This window comes from Haemorhous mexicanus, chromosome 5, assembly GCF_027477595.1.
Source record: "Haemorhous mexicanus isolate bHaeMex1 chromosome 5, bHaeMex1.pri, whole genome shotgun sequence".
NCBI lineage: Eukaryota > Metazoa > Chordata > Aves > Passeriformes > Fringillidae > Haemorhous > Haemorhous mexicanus.
In genome coordinates, this window is record NC_082345.1 from 2,851,444 (window position 1) to 2,875,748 (window position 24,305).

Genomic DNA, 24,305 nt, shown 5'->3' on the forward strand with positions numbered 1-24,305 from the left:
TTCTTCATTTCAGTATTGCCTCTGGAAGGTTTTCTGCCCTTCAAAGTCATTGATCCCTTTGCAGTGGGCTGAGAGTGCTTTGTGTTTGTACATATGAGTTCAGCATGATGCTTCCCAAAAATTACAAAGCATGCAGAGGTGGCAGAAGAAATACAGTGCTGGATGTACATTCCCCTCCTGGCACCCAGCTTGGAGCTGCCAGCATTTGTCTGGTGAAGATGAACAGAAGAAGTCAAATGCTTACTTGAGGGGAGAAAAGCAGCATCCAGGCTGAGAATTATGTTTGCACAATCTCCATAATGCAGTGAGACAAATGGGAACAGAGACACTTGTTCAACTCCCTCAAATTTTGGAAAGTAAACAACCTTTTGGCACGGTACTTATCATTTCAACATAGTACAGCATGCTTAATATATAGTGGATTAGTGCCTGTTCTGGCAGGATTTGATCTCCTGTGACATTTTGTGAGCTGCTGTAAGAAAGGAATTGGGGGGAAAAAAAAAAATAAAGGAGAGATGAAAAACATGAAGTATGCATCCGGCCCAGAGCCTCCCCTGAATGGATTTGAAAATCCCAGGGTTAGGTTGGTTGGAGACTGAAATAATCACATTTACAAAGAGATGCAATCAGTTAAGAAGAAACCAGCACTGGTGCCAGTTGCTTTCATAATCTCTTAACCATGGTACAGGAATGCACAGTACTGGCAGTGAGGAGGTAATAAGTATAATTTAATTAAAGACAGAAGATTGAAACTAAGTTTCTTTGTTTGGTTTTAGGTTTTTGGATTTTTTTTTAAAACCAGAATTATATAGAAGCACATTCAATTTTTTTTCCAAGTAGGCAAGCACAGATGTACAGATAGGTATCAACAAACATACACTGGCAACCTATGTAATTTACATTGGAAGGAGTAAGCAGTGGTTTCCCTGAGGCTTTATGTGCACTTGTGCCAAATGGACGTGTTAAAAAACATTCCACACAAAACCACACCATATATTACACTAAGGCATCAGGAAATCATGTGGAAAAGCAGCTAGAATGTTTTTCTGGCACCTCTTCCTTAGCAGATGTGTAATGCTCAATGCTGCAGTGCTTGAGACGTAACAGGTAACCTCAAAAATGTCACTTAATTTGTGGGGCAGCTTCCCTGCTCACCTGAAAAAAGCTTCTCTTCCTCCTAAAAAAATATTTTGGTACTACACTGATGAACATAATAGAAACAATTCAAGCAATATGGTAAAACACAGTAATATTGCAGCATTAAATAAATTTTTCAGTACCCAAAATTCACATAAAAATATGACCCTACCATTCAATATGAGTTAAAATCAAAAAGAGGTTTGAGGGGGTTGGTACTCCATTGAATAACTGGCTGCTGAGTACTAATTTTGACTACATATGTTGCTACAGACAGGAAAGCTGGTCAATTGTCTTTGCATAAATATTGAAAAATAGAGATGAAATCTGAGTTGTTACATTTATATTCAACAAGTGAGGAAGTTGCATGTGGCATTCACATTCTCTGAAAAAATCCCTTCACCCAGGATTTTTCTCCTGGGAAGTTGAGAAGCCTCAGAGAAAAGGAAAACAATTCTTATCTCATTTGGTTCTCCTGTGTTGTGCTCATGTGGAATGTGTTTGGAGATTGTTTACCCACAGGTGATTGTTTCCTTGGACTCTGCTGAGAGTTGTTTTCATTCTTTGGCCAATTACAGCCAAGCTGATTCAGGACTCTGGAAAGAGTCACAAGTTTTCATTATTATCTTTTTAGCCTTCTGTAAGTATCATTTCTGTATTCTTTAGTATAGTATTTTTTAATATATGATGGTATTATAAAGTAATAAATTAGCCTTCTGATAAGATGGAGTCAGATGTATCATTCCTGCCTTCCTTGGGACATTTCCCAGCAAATACAATAGCTTTATATAATGTGTAATGACCATTCTCAGGAAATGGAACAGTGCTCAAGTTACAAAACATGCAGGAATATATCTGACTGCTTTTATGACATTTATAGTGCAGCTGCTGAGAAAGATGAAGCTCTTGATGGAATCAAAGCCCAACCTTTTCTGGATTGCTGAGGTCTATTGACTGTCCTAGCAGTATTTCTCAAAGGAGTGAAAAGCCAGCAGCAGCAACAGCGTTTGAAGTCAGTGGTTTGTCAGGTCTGCTTCAGCACAGAGGGAGTCAGAGGGACAGGGGTGGCAGCCAAGGTCACAGGCAGCTTTTACAGGAAGGCTTCCAGGGACAGACAACCAGCTCAGCTAACCAAGCCTGAAAGGCAGCGTTAAGAGAACAAAACCTCAATAACTGAAACACTTTATAGCATGAAAGACAATCTAGGCAGCAGTTTTCAAGAGATATGTTGTTAGAATCCAAAATGCAAAGAATTCTCAGAACTTTGGGTCTGCAAGCCAAACCTCAGAATTAAACACAGGATTTAATTTGAGACCTTAAAAGATGATTCCAAACTTAGGTGCTAGAAGTGAGAATGTGGATTTACAGTTTAAAGCAGAGACACGTTAAGTTAAGGAGAAGAAAGTTTAAAGCTTTGGAGTTTAAGATATAGAAAAAAAATAAAAGTAATTACAAAGGCAAACAAGGAGTTTAAAATGCAGCACTGTAGGTTTATGTGTCATAACATGATTAGCTAAGAAAGCTTACACTGCACCATGAGTCCATAAGACAAAACATTTAAGGATTAAGTCAAAAACATAAATATCCTTGTTTGGCAGTATTTTATTAGTCAATAAATCCTTAAAAAGTTTTATAACTAAGGGTCTTGTGACCTTCTGAACCATGCAGTAAAGATGTGAGCCAACTTCACCCTTCCTGCCTATGTAGAAGAAAATAAACCACATCATCTAAACACTCAGAGGTCTTGTCTCTAACTCATTCAAAACTCCTTCAAAAATCCCCACAATATGTGAAGCAGCTTCTTATTGAATATTAGAACAGAAAAATATTTAAGACTGTTCAATCAGGACAATCTTTTCAACATTCAGAAGAGGCTATTCAGAACAGTATCATTTTGCTCATTACAGATGAGCAAACAGTATCATTATCATCATCCCTTATCAGCTGCAGCCTCTGGAGATCCCAGCCAGGACCAGCACTCTGCTGTGCTGGAGACTGCACAGAGATAAGGAGAGCTGTGCCTTGCTCTGAAAGGAGAATCTCAACAGGCAAAACAGGGAAAGGGAAGCCTATTGCTCCCTCCATGTGAGGAAGAACATGGAAATTGCTTTAGGAGAAGCTGTAAATATTGGAGACAGTCTATATGATGGAATTGGACATTTTGACATGCTGGAGAAAGAGCAATAGCAAACAGGGAACATTTGGAGCAGAGGATTTTGTTTCTTTCTACAACAAGACAGGTCATAATTTAATCATTTGCCTATCAATAGCCAAATCATCTCAAAAATAAAAGCAATATTTGCATGACAATGACTCTGAAGACAAGCAGAAGAAAATGTGAACATGCACAAAAAACCTAAGGCTTGAAAAAGATGGCCTGTACTCTTAGGGTTTTGTCCCATTATGTAATTCTGCATGGCATGTGGGGTTTTCTGACTTAGGATGAGCCCCACTGATAGGAACTGATTTGTCTCTTTGACCACTGCACCTCTTTCTCTGCTCAAATTCAGAGAGGATGGGGCTGCAAATGGACCAAGGATATATAAGGCAGTTGTAAGAGGAGGTTAACACATTAGGTTCACAGAGCTGACCTGAGCAATAAAAGATAAAACACACTAAATTTTTCTTGCCTCAAAATAAGTGTTTTTAACAAATTAGTTCTGATACATTTCTTCTGCTCTAATTCCTTTCTAAAACAAACTTCTGTTACATCCCTCTCCATCTTTTAACTGGACCCAGCTCTTTGTCTATCTCATAAGAAACATTCTGGATTGAGAAAATTCCTGTCTCAAGGACAAGCCACTGATCATCCTGACACCTCTTCAGAGAATCTGGAGTTTAACTGAAAAGCAAATCACATGAATCCCTTGTTACTTCCTTTATCTCTTTCTCTACAGTATTTACCCTCTAATACCCAAGAAGAGCTTTTCTTAAATGGAATTCTTATTTCCCTTTGATTCCACATCATGCCAGATAAAATGTGTGCCAACACAGACTCATTTATGCAGGAATTTACCCCCAGTAGCAATTTCTAATAATTTATGCCAAAGCAGAAATTAAAAGATGTAGGATATTATAGAAGCAAGATTTGCAGTGATGCATGAACTAGAAGGGAAGCAAGAAAAGCCACTTTAGGGAATCAGCTGGTCAGGTCTGAGCAACAAGCCAAAAACCCTAGAGCTGCCTTGGTTCTTCCAGTCTTGGGTGCTCTGACACACAGCACAAGCCATGGGAAAAACCAACATCAAACCCAACAGGAAAGAGAAAGGATAAAAGTCTTGCAGGCAGGTAATGGTCTGAATGCAAGCATCACAGAGAGTCTGGAATGTTTTTCAAAATAGTATTTGTTGTGAGAAAGAATGACAGGAGACCATGCAAGGACAGAAGAGAATTCCTCAATAATTTTATTTTTTTAATGTGTGAAGAGGGAATTCCTTAGGATGTGAAAAAATTATCACAACTCACAGTTACACCAGAGTAAATCCAAGAGATTAATGGCTTGATTTTCAGATTTGCTGAGCACCTGTATCTCCAAGATGCTGACTTCAAAAGAGCTTTTGGGTGCTCAGAACTTCCATAAATCAGGTCATAGAGACTTTTCTAAGGTCATGCCAAAGCAGCTGATGACCAAACTGAGAAGTGATGCTACTCTCCAAAGTCCCTGTTCACAATTATACAGAAATCCCATTTTAAGAGTATTTCAGCTAAAATCAGGACTGTATGATGCTGGTACTTTTTTCCATAAATAGCAGGGACATTTCAATCTGAAAAAAAAAAAATCACTATTTAAATGACATTTTTGGAAGTTTTTTTAAAATTACTGACAACCTGTACTAAATATCTGCAAATCTAATACTCTGAAATCACATGATTTGGTAAATAGGTGATGTGGCAAAGAAGAGATTTGTACATTGAGTAGGAACAAGAAAGAACTGGAGGAGAATATCAGTTCAAATTAAACACATGGCAAATCTTCTGTTGGTCCTCCATCACATCACACACGGTCAACTTTTTTTTTTTTTTTACAGTGCCCCACCCAACACATGGCAAAGAGAAAACAAGACAGCAAGACAGTAAAATGCAGCAAGACAGAAAAATGGACTTGATCAATCAAAAAAAGGAGTGATACCCATTCAAATTTAAGTTTAAAGAGAAAAAAGGGATATATGAACATGCAACTTTTACCTGTGCTCTCCCCAAAGCTTGGAGTTTCCAGACTGCATCAGTGATGTCTCTGGTTTCCACAAAACACAGGACACTGCAGATGGTTTTAGCTGCCTCAATCACATTATCAACATTATTCTGGTTTTAGGAGAGAAATAGGGGGGGGAAGGATACAGTAGAAACAGCATTTACCAAAAATACCTGACCATAATCTTCATGGCAGTGAGGGTACAAAATCCCACCCTCTCAAGCAGAATTCCAACACCCTGGTTTAGTCTGGCTACACTGAAATCACCCCAGGCCAATCTTTTCCTAAGGACAGTGACATTTCTGTTCAAGTCCAGTTGTCTCCCACAAAATACATGCTGGTCAAAACCACAACAAATTTGGGATCAAAGACTGATTTTAAGGGAAAATTTTGGTTTGGATGAACTCCAGCAGTGTGGAAGCACTGTAAAGAAACTTCACAGGAGACCTGAAGCCAAGTGATTCATGAGCATTCTGTAATTCTGTGAATTTATCCTCACTATTGTCTCCTACCCATTTCTGTTAGAGTTGGAAAACAGACCACAATGCTCCTAAAAATAGATATTGTGTGGGAGGCTGCATAATCTGACACCTGTGGACTGAGTACTTTTGCAACCAACTTTCTGCAAAATTATATATTTAGTTAAACCTATGGAATCTTATTGATTGTAAATTTAGATATTTAAATATTGCCACATGGAAAAAAAAAAAGGTTTCTAGATGAAATACTTTGGAGAATTAAAAAAATAAAAATAAAAATTTGGATCCCCAAAGGAAGGAAAACACAATATCAAGGACTCTATGTTTGGGAAAATAAATAAAAAAATAAAAATTCATGGGCTTTCTGCATGGTTATATCACTTCATTAAACCTTAAAATAAATTCTCTGAACAAGCAGAAGCTCTCCTATAAATATCCTCCATGTTTCTGTACTGATAAATGTTCCTTTTAGTGCACTATAGCATGTGGATGTACCCATGAAACCATTTCTCTCACTCATGCATCTCGTGCCTGAAAAATAAAAATTGTACCAAGATGAACTTTCTGTTTTCAGGCTTAATGTCTCTGCACAGGCTGTAGTGAGAAGGTTAACACCTGCCATTATTAGAAATAAATATAAAAGTATATTGAGCCTACTAATTGCACGTTACCTGCTTCGAGCAGAACTAAAGCAGGAATTACATTAAATATCCACCAATATCTGGTGGTCAGATTCTTTTAAATGTAAGTTGTAGGGATTTTTTTTAGTAATTAAGGACACAAACACCTTTTCACACTACAGGTTCTAGAGAGGAAAAGGCTGACTGTGATCTCTTGAGAATTTTAGATCCTCTTTTGGGCTGAAGTTGATTGGGGCTCAGTGGTATGGCTTTGTCATGTGTAACCCTGACAACTCCAAAACATTACAAAAGCTGGTTTACTCTGATTTCTAGAAGAAATGAGTGAGTATATGTGTATATATTTATATATACACACACACATAAATTACTATATAGAGTTTTTAATTAATATAAAATATCATTCCAATTCTGCATTTGATTTAAATAAGTTTTAATTCTGATTTCTTCTTCACAAGCAGAGATGTATTATTGGAAGAAGGACTTTTGTGCCTATAAAATACATAATATAAATATAAATACAGCTCTACAGGGTAATTTCTGAGCAGTAACAAGCAATAGACACACACAAAAGTAACCTTTAAATAGAGAAACAGCTCTCTGGATGGAGAAAAATAAAACAAAACCAAAAACCCAAACCCACCCACAGTTTATGTATTTTTGTACGTGCATATAAATGCTATTCCATAAAGAGAATTGGTGTCTTGAGGAATGTATCCATTTCTGTTTAATATGCTACTCTGTTTAGAGACAAACTCTCAAAGTATTAATATTTATAGGAGCTACTTTGCCATACACTTTCTTTTCATGGTAGCTACTTCTAAGGAGCATATTGCAGATGAAGAAGAGTAAGCACATAAAATTATGGGATACTGAATACCACACATGATGACTTCTTCCACACTATTCTCTGCTGGGATTTTATAATGTAAAGAGTTCTCTTTTTTCATGTAAAGAGATATTTTTTTTATGTGTAGATATATGACATTGATTTTTGTCCCAAAGAAAGGAAGATGGAGATTATTTTCTTACAAAAATTTGACATCTTCTGAAATTCCAAAGGAACTCCAGTCAACAACTTGTAATTTTTTCCCCCTTCTACATATTTAAATAGAGAACCTTAAAAGAATATTTTGGTGTTTCAATAATTTATATGATTAAAAAAAAAAGTTATTTCATTCTAGAACTTCTACAGTCTGTATAAAAAATTTACCAAGTGCTCTCTACAGTAACAGTACATTTTGAATGGATTTCAAAATGTAGTGCATAAAAAGTGGCTGTCAGGGCAATCAAAATTGGCTGCTTATTTTCTAACACATATTGTCTGAAAATTACATTTCAAAACTCACATTTCAACCCGAACAGCACCAATCCCATCTTTGTGCCAGACATCTTCATTATCTTTCTAAAATTTTGTTTTATAAAGGCATTATCCATCTCAAAATTAATTTTCCATTTATTTACCATTATTACTAATTAGATTAATAATGATAGTGGGCTTGTCCCATAAGTCAAAAGTACTGATATCCCCATACATGTGGAAGAATACATTTACAAATGAGCAGAAAAATGTGCAAAATATTAATTTTTTTTTTAATCAGCTGAGAACCACAAGGTGTATCTGGTTAAAACTGAATGCTTAAGGAACTTCCAGCTGAGTACAGAACTTCAGCAGTTAAGTGAGCACTTAATTTGCAATCTGTGAGCAGTGCCTTAAATTCCAGAGTGTGCTGAAGGTGGGTTGTGGTGAACCAGAGAGGGGTAACAACAATGCCAGCTGGGAATGGGAATAGCTTGGAAAAGTGGGAATGCCTTGGAAAAGTGACAGAATTACTCCTGTGCAGACTTGGGAGAAGGAGGAGTTACAATGACCCCAATTTTAGACCTTCTTTAAGCAATCTTATCAGAAGTTAGAGAAAAAAAGTAAACAAGGATTCAAAGCCCAAATAAAGGGTTCTCATTTTTTGTTTTGTTTACTACATGTTTATGAATGTTACTCATTATATTAGAGCTCCCATCATTTTTGAGCCACTAATTAAAGCAAATCATGATTCTAGGTTTGGAAAATCTCCACACACTGATCCTCTGAATGAAAACATCCATGATATGACCCTCAGCATGAACTTGCAATCCTGCTCTTTTAAACAATTCATATGAACTTATTGAGTGTTCCTGAGTAGAAAAGACCTTACTAAAAAATAAAAAAAAACCCCAAAAAACTACAGAGAAATTTAGCTCTAGACACACACATATTTGTTGGATGGTAGGAATATTTGAAAAATGTACTTACTTCCCTTTATGAAAAGTTAATGGTTTCAAGGAATTGCTTACTCAATGTAAAAATCTTTAGCAAAACCAAATTTAGGAATGCTTCATTACAGGTCTGAGGAAAATCTACACAGTGTCAGTTGCAGAGGGTGGATTGCAAAGTCTCATTAATGGTGAGGTTATGGCTTTTTATGAATTTAGAATCCTCTTGCTTTAGGCCCTAAAATTTCAAGTGAATGTAAATAACTACCCTGGTGGGTCTACTTCAGTGAAGAAATATACATGTGCATTTGAGCTTGGGGACCTAACTTTTCCAAATGGTTATGACTGCATCACATTTTATACACTAAACACTTCCCTTGGAGATGATGCTTACAAAGGGAAATTCAGCAAATACCTGCACAGTATCAGAGCTTTACTTTGCAGCCAGGCACAGCTCAACAGCCTCTAAATTTGTGGTTTGGATTTTGAAAAAGCATCCAAGATTTACACAAAATGTAAAATGTTTGTATATATCTATATTATGTATATTATTGATATATATATTCATGTATATGTCTCTATGTTTAGGTGGATTTCTAAATATGTGTATATATGTATAAATTTTTTATGCAAATGTATGTTTTCTGGCTATTCAAAATAGAAATAATAGCAGATCAAGAATGTCCAGAGAGATTAAATTCTGAACTTAAATGTAGGTGACAGAGTTCTGAAGAAAAATATTCATTTTCTGTTGTAACATGTATTTCAAAGAAATGCATAACTTAGCATAATGAGTTATAACTCTGGAAGGGATGCACTGGAATATCTCCATGCCTCATCAGTATTCTTTGATTTTTATAAGTCTTTTGTTCTTTCCAGTTTCAAACCCTAGAAAATCAGTTATCATGCCAACTTGAAAGTCAGATCAAATCAGTTATCATGCCAACTTGGAAGTCAGATCAAATAAACATGTGGTTTTTTCCAAGGTATGACTCAATTTGTCCTTTAGATATTCTTCCTTAAAACATTGGACAGCAGAGAAGATTTCCTAAAAGAGTTTTCCTTCAAGCATGCAGCATTCAATTGGCAGCCCACAATGCTTTCAAATAAAGCTCTTGGGAGTTTTCTGGCTAAATTTAATCCTCCAAACTACCACATGCTTGCATGTATATACTAAATATGTAACATTAGGCTTGGGGGTTTGCAAAATCAGGGACAAATTTTGCAGATCCATATAATGCATTGTACCTCCACTAATTCCAAGTATTATATTGCCAACTCAAACAACTCTGGTTTTATTTACAAGTTCCTTGACACGTAGAAACAGTCACCTTTGATATTTTAAATTTGTAGCACTTTCTTCCTAACCTCAGACCAAGTTTTATTATGAGAATTTGTATCCTTTCAAAGTCAGATTAAGCAGTCTTAATTAAAAGTCTTCCTTAATTGCATCTAAGACAGATTAATAATTAGATACCTTTCATGTAGAAGTTAATGCTTTTCTGGTGTAACAAACTGAGAACAAATACCTCATTTTGCAGCAGATATTCCACTTGACCTCTGTAGTTGATAACAGCAGAGACAAGGTTCTGCCTAGGAATCAGAAAAAAAAAGAAACAACATCAAGTTAATAAGAATTAGATAAAGAGAACAGGTTTGGGTTTGTTTTTTGTTGTTTGTTTTTTTTTTTTTTCACATTCTAAACATTTGAAATAATTTGAGACTGATTTTATATTAGTATAAAATAAAGCCAAAGTGTGCATGCAGACATCCTGCAACTGAGCCTGGATGTCCCTGGGTTTTTGGTAGTCCTTTGCCACAAAGACTAGATGAAAAAAGTCTATTTATACATGAAGATACACATTTCCCAAGTTAAAGAACTCCAATAAGTGATTTGCTGTTTCAATGTCTATTGAAATTCACTTCCCATTTATTTTACTCTTTATGGTTAAGCAAGTGCCAATATTACCTAAAGAAGGATGGACTCAAGTACATGCTACATTCTTACAGCTAGACTTGATGATCTTGAGGCTCTTTTCCAACTTAGATGATTTTATGATCCAATGCCTTCTGTCTCAATCACTCCACAGACTTGAGCTGCACAGAATCAGATAAAACATCTGCCCAAGATCTGGAAAATCTCAGCACTTCCAAAGCACAGGCTAAGTCCCAAGTACAAAAGTATGTTATAAAACAGGCCAGCATTGCTACATAACCCATGAAACTTAATTTGCATGCAGTTCTCAAGTTTACATGCTCAAACTGTTTCAGCACCTGCCTTTCCATAGCATTTCCTAAGCAGGAAAATTTGCTTTACTTCTGCAGAGAGCCACTCACCACTCTGTGGTTCCATGCCTCTGTCATGCTACAGAAGCTGCCACAAATTTTGAACAGGCAGATTGCTGAGTCTTAGCAAAGCTTCACTAAATTAATTAACATTATGGAGAGGAGCATACACCTCTCTACACGAAACTCCTCAGCTGTAAATCTCACTTTTACTACCACAGGCTCCAAGTGCTATCCCCAACAGATAACCAGATTCAGATTTTTGCTTTCAAGAAGCATTTGTGTAGTTTTATGTGTTTCAAGCACTGTGAAATTCTTGCTGTTGTTCATTTGTGAGCTGAACAAAACAAAAACAGGTGCTTGTGAGACCATTGCTGAAGTATCATCCTGGCAAGCCTCCTCTGTAGGGCCAAATCATCAGGAAAGGATAAAAAAAACTTAATTCCCAGTTTTACACCTTGCCTAGACCACTGATTAATAAAAGGGACACATCATTACCTTGATGGCCACCAGAGGTAGCTGGGGGTTGCACATGCTTATGAAAAAGTGGAAACTGCAATTTAAATTCTCCCTTGATTGTTTGTTTTACTCTGTCATTTTATTCCTGCCTTTTAAATTCCCACACCATCTTTTATTAAGGTTCTTCCTCTTCAGAAGGCTTAGAAGAAATTTCCCCCACTCTTCCATCCCCATTGCAGTCTGGTAGCTGAAAGTCCCAGAAGGTTTTGATTTTTGAAAGTCCCAATTTTGATTTTTTTCAGAGCTTCAAAGCAAATCAACTATATACAGAGCAACTGTGTGTGATGTCATGTATTTTAGTTGGGCCAACTTGGCAATCAGAATTTAGAATTGCAACTGCAGCCCAAAGTACAGGTTTCATGGTACATGATTAGATTTTCATTATCTGTATTGCATGGCAGGAAAAGGAAACTCGTTGCACTGAAATAAAACACAGAATAAAGAAAGGTTAGGTGGCCTTCCCTGTGCTGATACCACATCGTTTCCCTGGAGATGCCAACTATTCTCTTCCTCCTACAGGTAGTTTTGCCTTTACAGCTTTTTATTTCCAACCTGCACTGACTTTATCTAGCAGGGCAGTCTGTATGTGGAGCAGCTGCCTGGAAATTCCTCCTGTAATCCTGTTAAATCATAGCTAATACAAGTTGTCACTCTGCTTTGACCGAGTCTTCAGGCATAATATCTTTTTCACAGCCTTGCCCAGCTCAAAAATATATCTGAACATATGAGCTTGCCTTGTTGTCTTTTTCCATGGAGGTGAGCATGTTTATTAGCATGGTTGGTCAAAATACAGGTTAAAATGCAGAATAATTTCCTAAATTACAACCCTAGTTCAAAAAATTAGCATATTTTCCATCAGTTTATTTTCCCCTGGAGAATTTTTGGCATAAAGTAGCCATAATTTTGCATCATTAATAGGAAACAAACCCAGCAAGTTGTAATGATGATTGAAATACCCCTACTAATGCTATCCTGAGTCCCTGTCTGCCAGAAAACTAATAATACCCATATCTTATCACACAGACATGCCCCATACCTGTGCATCATTAGAGCTGGGTATAAATAGGGCAAGCCTAACCAACCCATGAACACTTGGTACTTCTTTGATGTTAAGGACATTTCTATTTAGCTTTTAGAGAGTCAATAGGGTGCAAGAGTTTTGAAAAGGACAGAGTTTGAAAAGGTGCAAGAGTTTTGAGAAGGAAATTAGAAAAGCACAAACAGGAGAGGCAGTCTTTGCTCCCAGCTGGTTTATATGGGAGGAGGATGACAAGTACATAGTGTGGACTTGCAACTTTCATTTTTCAGTCTCCTGGCAGCAGCACCTACCATGGAGAAATGCTCTGAAATGCTGTTTATCACCATTCTGCCTCACTAAGCAGTGCCCAAATGCCAGCCTGGGCCCAGAGGGCTGTGGTGAATGGAATTGCTGGGAGCTGGTCCCATGTGATTGTCCTCAGAGTTGGGCCCCTCATGACAAGAAGGACATGGAGGTGCTGGAGTGTGTCCAGAAAAGGGAGCAGAGCTGGGGATGGTCTGGAACACAGTTCCAATGGGGAGAGGGAGATGGGATTGCTTAGCCTGGAGAAAAGGCACCCACAGCAAACGATCCTGTTCTGCAGACATCCTCTGTGCTACCAAATTTCATGCACTTACCATCTGTAAGATACACATCTTCTACAGAGCTCTTTGGAGCAAGGACCAGAATGGAATTTTGGACCATGCTCCTAGGAAGCTAGATGGGTCCCCAGTGAACACCAGGTGAACAAGTCACTACCCCTCTGGGTAGGTGAACCCCACTACCACCAGGTGAACCCCACTACCCCTCCATCTGCCTAATGACAGGTGTGGCATTTAAGTTTACTATTGTTGGCAAATTACTTTATAACATAGTGATAAAAAACATTGCACAAAATGCCAACGGCTTCTTTACCTAAAATTAGAATTTATCTAAATAGAATACAATTAAAGATGAATGAGGAATCTATCTCAATTTGTTTTTGTCCATCACAGACTGGCTTTAAAATCAGCTTCATTTTGACTGCCAAGTTAAAGGCTCATTATAGTTAATCTCCATTAAAAAAGAAAAAAAAAAAAAAAAAAACCTTTAAAGATCACTGAACTGTAAAAATATAGTCCTAATAAAGAGCAAACCTACTACTTTTACAATATTTAATGTCAAAAATTCTCCAACAGCAACACAGACGTGAAGATTTTGACACCTTCAATCATGGGAATCTTTGGGAAAAATGAAACCTTCAATGAAAACTTCAGTCATATGAAAAGGAGACAATTGGGAAAAATTACACGGATCCAAAAAACATTGATTTTTTGCTAAGCAACAACTAAGGTCTGAAAAGAAAAATTCTGAAATATTGAACTAATTGTCTTGCTCATTGGTATCATTCTTGTCCCCAGTATTTCCCAGAACTGTCCTTTGGTGCAAGGAGGCTTCCTACAAATATAAACAATTAGAAACATAAATATTGCTGAATAGCAGCTTACCAAATCAGTCTCCAGGCACAAGTGTCTTGCAACAGCTCATTCACACAGAACCTTCTTTGGTCATCCCCACACTGTGGAAGAGAGGAGTATGGTGACACATATTATTCTGATAAAGAAGAATGTATATGGGAGATGTTAACATAATATTTTCCAAAGTCAGAATATTCTCAGCTGTGTTCAATATATTTTGATCTGAAATTTTATTTGGTGAATATTTTATGTTACACTGGGTGGCACTATACAGGTACCAGTGGGGGCAAGAGTATTCAGGAAAACAAAGTAGCTGGATTTAGAAATAGAACTTTAAATTAGATTGAGTGGGGGAACAGGATGTGCTTGAATCCAGGCAGGGAGAGTGGAGGCAGTGGGATATTCCAGTGCCATGCTTCACGGGAGACATGAAGAAGGCAGACAACATGGCCTAGGGCATGCATCAATTCTGCTTTGGTTTCACACTGAGATGGGACAGAGGGAGAGATGATGCAGAGTTAGAGGTGAGCTGTGAGGAGAAGCCTCACCTGGGCAGCTGAGAGGCTTTGTCACTTGAGTGACCTGTGTGTTTCCTCCACCAGCTTTTGTTGTGCCAGAAAACGAGCAGTTCTATTAAGCATGCCAGTAGCAAGTGGGTGTCCAAAGAACACATCTTCATTGCTGAAGAGGGTCCCACTGGCAAATGGGTGTACAGAAAAGGCAGAGGACTTTGGGGCTTGTTTTGCCTCAGTCTTTAAGACCACTGATAAACCTGGGGCTTGCCAGTCCTCTCAGCTGGAGGAGCACAGCTGCAGCAACAGTGACCTTCCCTTTGTGGACACTGGAATTGTTAGGGGTCAGCTGCAGCAGGTGTTCTTAAGTCCACAGAGCCTTGGTGGGTCTCATCCTAGAGTACTAAAGGAAAGGAAAGAAGGGAAGAAGAGAAGAGAAAGGAAGACAACTCATTCTCCAGGGATCTAGAGCAATCATCTAGTGCTACAGCTGGATTATGAGATCACCAATTATGGATCCAATCTGACCATGGATTCACCTAGCAATGGGCTATAATGTCACAGATGACCCAGTATTCTGTGCCAGCTGGATCAGCCCAGGATTTTTCCCAGCCCTAGCACACCCAGGCAGTGTGAACACCCAGGAGGTGCACTCTCAGCAGCAGAGGGGGACTGGGAGGGGAGATTTCCCCCTGGGCAGCTGGGAGGCTTTTCCTCTTGAAGGACCTGGACATTTCCACCATTCACCCCCAGGGTAGGCCCCTGTCCCTGTGTGACACCTGCTACCAGGAGGCTTTCTCTCTTAAAGGACACGGGCATTTCCACCATTTACTCCCAGGGCAGACCCCATTCCTTTGCTTGTGTGACACCTGCTGCTGGGAAGCTTTCCCTCTTGAAGGACCTGGGCATTTCCACCATTCACCTCCAGGACAGACCCTGTTCCTGTCCCTGTGCTCATGTGACACCTGGTGCCAAGAGGCTTTCCCTCTTGAAGGACACAGGCATCTCCACCATTCACCTCCAGGACAGACCCTGTCCCTGTCCTTGTGTGACACCTGGTGCTGGGAGGCTTTTCCTCTTGAAGGACATGGGCATTTCCACCATTCACCTCCAGGACAGAGCCTGTCTCTGGTCCTGTGTGACACCTGGTGCCAAGAGACTTTCCCTCTTGAAGGACACGGGCACTTCCACTATTTACTCCCAGGGCAGCCCCTGTCCCTTTGCTCATGTGACACCCAGTGCTGGGAGGCTTTCCCTCTTGAAGGACATGGACATTTCCACCATTCACCCCCTGGGCAGCCCCTGTCCCTGTGCTCGTGTGACACCTGGTGCCAAGAGACTTTCCCTCTTGTAGAACTTGGACATTTCCACCATTCACCCCCTGGGCAGCCCCTATCCCTTTGCTCATATGACACCTGGTTTTGGGAGGCTTTCCCTCTTGAAGGACCTGGGCATTTCCACCATTCACCTCCAGGACAGACCCTGTCCCTGTCCCTGTGTGACACTCGGTACTGCAGCGCTGGCGAGTGGGAGCAGCTCAACACCCAGAGCAAGCCCCTCCTGCCAGCCAAGCTCCAGCACTCTGCCTGTCTCCCCTGGCAGGACGTGGCATCCACTGCCAAAGAAGACTCGGGGCAGAGCAGCTCTGGCAGCCGGAGCCGGCCGCCGCAGGCTGCAGCGCCGGGGGCGGCGGAGGACGCGCGGTGCCCCATCTGCCTGGGCCCCATGAGGAGGCCGGCCTTCGTCACCCTCTGCATGCACAAGTTCTGCCTCAGCTGCATCCAGCAGTGGGCCAGGAGCAGGGACAACTGCCCCGTGTGCCGGCAGCCCATGGAGAAGCTGCTGCACTCTGTGCGAGGGGACAGGGACTACAGAGAGTGCGCCGTGGGCCTGGCCAGGCGCCCGCACAGGAGCGGGGACAGCGAGAGGGGCGCGCAGCCCGTCATGGCCGTCATGCTGTGGGCAATGCAGGCCGTCCAAGAGCAGCAGCAGCTCTGGGCGGCCAGAAGCAGGCCCGTGGACGCCGAGAGCAGCCAGAGGCAGGGAGCAGCTCCAGGGCCCTCCAACGCCCCTTCCCGCAGCCTCACACGAGGTGACCCCACTGAGAGAAGGTGAGAGCCCGGCTGGCCCTGCTGCTGCTCCTCTGGAACCACAAAATGGCACGGAATGACTTCGGCTTCTCAGCATCCCCTCTGGTTCATCCTTTATTGGATGAATTATTGCTTCATCCAATAAACTGCACGGTCCTTTCCAGAGCGCGCGTCTCATGACCTAAGAATGTTTCTGGGTCCACAAGGCCTCGGTGGTATTCACTGCAGAGCACTAAAGAACCGAGCTGATCTCATGGCTGAATCCTCTCAGGTCTCTTGCAAAGGTCTTGGCAATCTAGGGAGGTCCCAGCTGACTGGAAGTTAGTCAGTGTCATTTGGATTTACAGGAAGGGCACAAGGAAATGGAACGGCACAAGGAAATGGAAGGGGATGGCAATGGAATGGAGAGAGGACATAGTTTAGCTGATGAGGACCTACAATTCTCATGTAGTCCAACTACCTCACCTCATCAGGGCTGCCCATGAATGAAAAGCTCATTACAAAGGACATTGTCTGAATGCCTCTTCCTGAGGGACTGATAGGCACCAGCCGCCTTTCTGGGAACCCATTTTGTGTGTTTGACCACCCAGCCTGTAAAGAATCACATCTGTGATTGATAGGATCCGAAGAGGATTTGATGGACTACAGAAACAGGTGTGTTTATGTGAATTATTTACTATCTGATTGCATGTGGGTGATTATTACATACAAGATCTGTCAAGATCTTGCTTCTGTGGCACTAGTTATACTAAACTTAGTTAGACTACACTAAACTAGTTAAACTAAACTTAGTGGAGACTTCTGTAATGAAACAAAATCCATATTTCAAAATTGAGAAAGTTAATTAGATCAGAGATGAAGTTCTCCTCAAGAGCACATTATTTCACAAAAATAAACAGTAGCTGTGTATGTGCACAAGTGTCTGAGACAGCTGAAGTTTCTGCCTATTTTGGTTTTTAAAATCATAATTTTTGCATCTTTTTATATGAATTCTGAGGGCAGGATTTTTTTTTCCATGACCTGGCTCTCAGCCTGTGACTTCCCAATGTATTTTACAGCTACGTGTTTTACCAAACAGCAACAAAACTAACTGTGAGCTCAGTATAGACTACATCAGAGCCCTGAATTCAGATCCCTGAATTCAGCGTGGCTTGAGCAGGTTTCAGGTTTCTTTACACCTAAAGAAATGTATAGAACTAGGTCCAGAGTGAAAGAAAGCCTGCAGCTTTCAAGGCACTCAGTCTGCCTCCTCTGTTAGGTTTTTTCTGGTCCTGACAGACTTGCTGGCTGCAAGCAGAACCTCTCCTTTCTGTACCAGTGCCCTGTCACAAGCATGCCCTGGAGCTGGGGAAAAACTCTGTGTCTGTGACTGATTCCACCTCAAGGGCTGCTCCTGCTCTTTGCTATTATTAGTAACATGAAGGAACTTAATGGCCTGAAGCTTTCAGAGCTGTGCCTGTCCCTGTAAAGGGCTGATCAATAATGCACTTTGAGATCTTAAAATGTCACCCTTCCCACTTAAACCCTTACTGGAGGGTCCAAAATTCTTTGAGCTGCTGAATGTCTTCTAATGGCCTGAACTGCACAATCCCTCTAGAAAGCCACAAATATTTAAATAATGGAAAAGTCTCCACCTTCTCATCACAACAGGCCTCTAACTTCTCTCATCTGTGGTTATGCACACAAGGTTAACTCTTCAATCATTATGTCTGGCAAAATACTAACACTGATATAGATGAAAAAAAAAGATTTTGAACTCTCAGGAAATATTGCTTCCTGTCTGCTTTAATTCAAAAATCCTTTTCTGAAAGCAAGTGAGGCTCTTGTTAGAAACCTGTAAGTATTCTTTGCTGCCTGTCCACTGTGAAGATTAATGCTTTGCTGAGATGATCAGAATGTGGGGACATCTGAAATCCTGAAACTCTGTAAAAAATACGATAGGCAGAGCATTCCCTGGAATTTTGGAGAGTGCTAAAGCTGATAAATCTCATGTCTTAAAAAAACCAAAATCTAATTAAAGGTCACCAACTAATTCAAAGACCTGATTTTGTGTAAAGCCCCTGGACAAATTTCTTGCTTGTAACTGCTCAGCTGAAGAAAATTTCCTGCTATGAGGATTTCATAGCAAAGTGACAGCTTCCCATAAAAGGAAAGAAAGCAAGTATTCACCTTTTTTTCCTGTTTGTTTGTTTTACAAAGGAATTGTGAACATTTAGTTATTGGCCAAAGTCCAAAAAGTGTCTGGTTAAAAAAAAAAAAAAGAAAGAAAGAGCTGCTTATTACTTGTAAATAGCCACTTAGATTGGTTATTAAACATAACAGTAATCTGCAAGTACCATCAGATATTTTCAACTATGCAACCTGAATTCAGCAGGGTCATGTAAGGTAAGCACAAGTCATGAATGCAGCCTCCACGTGCCCTTGGTGTAGAGTTTGGCTTCCTTAGCACAGAAACAAGCTTTGAAGTTTCCTAAGAGACTCCTAAATTGGGTTCCAGTTTTGAAGATCTACAGACACTGACCTAGAGAAGGCAAATACTTTCTTATCTATAAACTGGTTAAAATGTTCAATATCTCCAGCTATCTATATCTAAATATCACACATATATATATTTGGCCTCATCATAGTCCTTTTTTAATGGTCCAGGTAAGACACTGTATTGAGCTGGATGTTTCACTTACATTTTCCTTCTGACAAAACAGACATGAAAAGAAAGCCCCTACCCTTTCTTCCTAGACATCTGCATTTTTCTAGCCCCTACCACTTTTTTTGCTAGATATCTGCCATCTGACCCACACACTGAGAGACTCAGGCTGCTACCAGAGCCATGCAAAGCAGGTAATTGGCACTATCTGTGAACAGAGACAACACACTGCCAGTGAACACTGCCCAGAGCAGAGCTGCTGCTGGACTGTGAAGTTTGGGCTGGAAAAAAACCAACAGTAAGAATTCTCTGACCACCTGAAATAAAACAGGATTAAATTCTGACAAAATGATTTTTTTTTTTTTTCTGAAAAAGTAACCCTTGGTCTTTTTCAGTCGTGTGTTCTCTACAGTTGTTCACTAGATGTAAGCACAGGAGCAAAGCACAAATGCTCCCCAGGACCTTCCAACTGCAGTTCAGCAATAATATATGCACTCTCAGGAAAGCAAATAATCTCTCTTTGATTATTACTGCAGGTTGCTAAGTAAAAGAAGTGGTGGAATTTCTTTCCTTCAGGGATATTGTATTTGTGGGGTGCCCTGTGGCAAAAAGGAATGCTGAATCTGACTTCACATTCTCAGTAGGCTAATTTATAATTTTAAGATACTATATTATGTTAAAGAATACTAAACTATACTAAAGAATACAGAAAGGATACTTACAGAAGGTTAAAAAGATAATAATGAAAACTCATGATTCTTTCCAAAGCCCCAACACAGCTTGGCACTGATGGGCCAATAAGTCAAAATAATTCACAGTAGAAACCAATCACCTGTGGGATAAACAATCTCCAAACAACATTCCAAAGCAGCAAAACACAGGAGAAGCAAATCAGATGATGATTGTTTTCCTTTTTCTCTGAGGCTTCTCAGCTTCCCAGGAGAGAATCCTGGGTGAAGGGATTTTTCCAGAAAAGATGAATGTGACACAGGGATGCTGAAGGAAGTGGGAAGAAAAGAAGGTCACTTACTGTCCTGGCCAAGCTGTGCTCCAGATGAGCAGCGTGGTGCAGGCGAAGCTGAATGCAGGTGCTCGCCTTGCGGAGACTTTCGTGGCTTCCCAAAGTACAGTTGCTGCAGTTTGGGGGAAAACAACAAATAAAGGGTTATTTCTGCTTGCCACTTCCTTCTTTTATCCTTGCTACCTCAGTAGTTTAAATTCTAAGAGCAAAGAATGAATAATACACAGCCAGTTCTTGGCATCTGCTTCTGTGGAAATTGATGGTTCTGTCATGTTTTCTAGTAAAACAAATAATAATTGCTTACTTGTATCATTGACCATTAAGTTCTGAAAGGGAACAACAAGGACACCAAGAAAGAATATCCTTGACAAGCTGCATGTGCTCCCAAACCTTGATATTATTTATGCATATTTTTCAAAGCAAAACAGTGCAGTATGCTGGTTATGAATGCACCTCTGCAGAATGACTTGTAGTGTCTGACACCCAACTCAAAAATCAAATACCACATACACCAAGACAGGTGACCCTTGATTCTCAAAGAAGTTTAAGTTTTCACCCTGTGAAGCTCACACAGAGGTGGCAAAAGCAGAGTTCATCTTTTTCTTTCTCAAATCACGTGCCAGCTAAGATCAGACTCACTCAACTGGCATGGATCCTACAAACTAAGCTGCTGGTCAAAGATGATGCAGCAGCCCATGACAAGGGAATGCCTTAATCTTATTTGTCTCTTTCCATTTACCACTCTTGGCAACCTTTTCTAACTTAGAACACGGCCTTGGTTTGTCGCTCTTAAAATCACTTGGAACAAAAATAATTTTGTTTTTCCAGTTCACATTTTGTTTTAAATTGGTGAAATAATTCAAAAAATATTTCAGGGTTGAGACAAACATCTTTTGACATTTGAAAAAGTCCTTTGGGATTAGTGAACAAAACAACAATGATTTTTACAAAGGTAAATTCATCACCAAAACAAGTCAGTATGCATCATCAGTTACACCTTTGGTGCGTGTCCAATTAGATTCAGGAGGCTTTATTGAGCCTTCAGCCACAGAGGCACAAAAAAGGATATTCCATATTTATACAGTTTTACAGCATGGTAAGTTGTTTCAGAACTCCCTGGGCCATGAAGGAAAGATGATTTTTTTTTTGGCTTGAAAAACTTGGTTTAGATGTAAACCGTATTTCTACCTAAAAGGGCTTTTGATGGAATGTCTGAATAAAAAGGGCTGGATTTAGTTAAAAAAAATAAACAAAACCTAAATGCTCCCCCCTATGAATAAATCATGGAAAATGTGACTTAGATGAGACTCCTCTCACACATGGCAGCAGAAGTCTTCAGCATAAATGAATGGATAAACTTAAATGCCATTCAGCACATTTACAGGGAACTTACACATCTTGTAAACATTCTGCTCTCACACTACACTGTGAGTAAAATACAGACTCTCCACTGAGGTTACAAGAGCTGTAAATGTATATCTAGGATTCTTTTTTAAACAAACATATTAAACATCACAAAGGGCAAACTCATTTCCATCTGACACAAACACCTGAAGCAAGGATCACCTTTGACAGCACCTCCAGGCAGCTTCAAAATTTCTTGATTTCAAGAGCAGAAAGTACAGACGTAAGAGTTGAAGAAGTGAGCACCAACCCAGTGAAATACCCATGCTGTTTCAAATCATACCCCTGTTACAGCTAAACCCTTCTCAAATCCCTTTTCAAAGTCCAAGTGGCCAATTCCCAGTTCCTGGGATGATACCAATGCATGTGTTCTCTTCTGTTCCTCCTCCTCTCATCTCTGTGTTCTGCCTATCCACAGCTTTCCTGAAAGTTCTTCCTCTCCTCATTTCACCCAATTGTGTTTGCCTCACCACTGAAATGATGAACTTTTTATCTTTCTCCCCTCTGGTTGAGGAGCACATTGAGTGCAGTGCCAGCTGCAGATGGTGCCCTGGCTGCTGGTGCCCCTGCTGCTGGGCAGCAGCCCATGAACAGGCACAGACTCTTTTCACAATGAAGGGAGTGTGACTGCCAGAGAGCCCCTAACTGGTCAGACTGGGAAGCTTCCTTAACATTTTAGAACTGCCCCAACACATGTTTTTTACTTAATGCCTCTAATTCCTGCTCTTTTCATTCTGCCTCACCTCTAGCCTGTGGACAGGCATAGTAACAAGAATATTACAGAGACATCCATGAGCCCTGAGTCCCCTTTTCCTGATTCCTCCAGGATACAGATTGCTGCTGGAATGCCAGTGACAGGAACTGGTACAGCTAGACAATTACAGAGGAGCTGTACCCTCCTAGGAAGTAACAATCTTGAACCACAGATATATAAAAACTGTCTTTTCCAAGTGTAAGTTTTCCATGCCACTGTGCTTCCAGGCAAAACAAGCTACAGCAAGAGAAACTTAATTTTGTTGTTATAACTGCTTTTACATTAGTGGTTTGTGTTAGCTTCTGCTGTGTCAAGCAGATACTATCCATCAGCCAAGTCTTTATTGACACAGCAAGGCTGCCTGAAACACTGCAAGCACAAGTGGCCATGCAGCTGACTTAATGAATGGATTTAATTTGCACAAATACAAAGAGAAAAGTTTTGACAGCTATTGTTACACAGGGGACTAGACAAAATGGATTAATGCCTTAACAAAATAACGTGCAAACCTGGTCTAGATGAAAAGTGTGCTACAAGAAATATAAGAGTAGCTTTTCCACAGATTGACAAAGTGGCTTTTAGCTGCACCCCAGGCAGATTTGCTACCATACCAGTACTACTGAGATAAAAATGATATATCCCCTTTGGAGGATAACATGATTATTAGTAACTGGTTTATAGCACTCTGAGCTCTGTGAAGGAAACAAAAATGGAAGTGTTACAACCTTGTGAACTCAACATTTCTCCCCTTATTTTTTCGCTGAAATTACATGGAGAACACAGCTCTGATGAGAACGCCATGAAGAGAAATGCAGTCTTTGTCTTTAGGAGATGTGGTAATGACTGGTCCAAGTGACTTGCCTGTGGTCTCACTAAATATCTAAATATAAGAAAGGGAAAATCCCCATCATCTGAGACACCCTCACTACTTGTTCCCCACAGCAAGAATCTCTGATGTGCTATAAGCTCCAAATCTTACACAGTTCAATCAGACTGTTTTTTTTAAAGCAACTAAGCTAGTAGCATCTCTGAATGAGAAACTTAATCTGCAGTGACAAGAGAAAATTAAGTTTACTTTTCACAAAGAACATATTCATCCAAAGATGCTTGCTTCTTATGATTTCAATCTGTGTGATTATGTCTATGTCAGTCTATAATTAATAGCTTAAACTTCACTTTGAGTGAAAACCAATTTTTATTTAGGTTTCAATTCCCAGAGAACAGAATTAGTAAGACAAAAAATGTCATCAATAAGGTCACAGGCGAGCAGGTTAGAAGAAAAGATAAGCATTTAGATTTTTCAATTCCATTCCCCTGCTCACTGTGGTGGCTAAACTGCAAAGCAATAAGGTAGCTGTCTAAATTATACCATGTGAGGGTGTAGATGGAACTTTAAATACTCTGACACCTTAGAATAAAAGGATGTTTAGAAATAAAGCCTATCAGTATTTTTGTACTACATTGCTTTGGTGATCTACATTACTACAACCTATTGCTGGTACACACATAAATAAAATAATGAAGAATTTTTTTTAAATCTCCACATTCTCAAACTCTTATGTTTTGTTTTATTAGGTATTTCAGGATGACCTGAGATTATTACCTGTTTTTCTAAAAATAAAGGACTGATTCATTGCTGACAGATGAGAAGGGTTGGTTTTGACTAGCCGATGGCATTAAGGGCCAGGAGTTGACACAAGGTGTTTTAGCACAATTTAATTTACTTTTATATAATATTTTTCATGAAAGGCATCATAAAATATATGTAGGGGTATCCATTTTAAATCTAAGGAAAGATAGGGAAGTGTGAGAGCAAGATTTAAAGGTGGATCTAGGTTTGTTTGATGGGATGAAAAAGAAAGCCTGCAGGTTGCAGCAAGGCCAGGTTTCCCACACTAAAAAGA

General features: G+C 39.8%; 1 protein-coding gene across 5 annotated transcripts in view; it reads right to left on the minus strand.

The window, feature by feature from the left end:
- Window positions 1-24,305, minus strand: part of PIK3C2G (phosphatidylinositol-4-phosphate 3-kinase catalytic subunit type 2 gamma) — a 202,567-nt gene that overhangs the window by 158,708 nt on the left and 19,554 nt on the right. For all 5 annotated transcript variants that reach the window (XM_059848028.1, XM_059848029.1, XM_059848030.1 and 2 more), the window contains exons 6-9: window positions 20,253-20,355; window positions 14,007-14,077; window positions 10,226-10,289; window positions 5,323-5,439 (exon numbers count right to left, since the gene is read on the minus strand). In XM_059848028.1, the coding sequence (XP_059704011.1) occupies window positions 5,323-5,439; window positions 10,226-10,289; window positions 14,007-14,077; window positions 20,253-20,355 (355 nt within the window). The remainder of the gene's footprint in view (window positions 1-5,322; window positions 5,440-10,225; window positions 10,290-14,006; window positions 14,078-20,252; window positions 20,356-24,305) is intronic.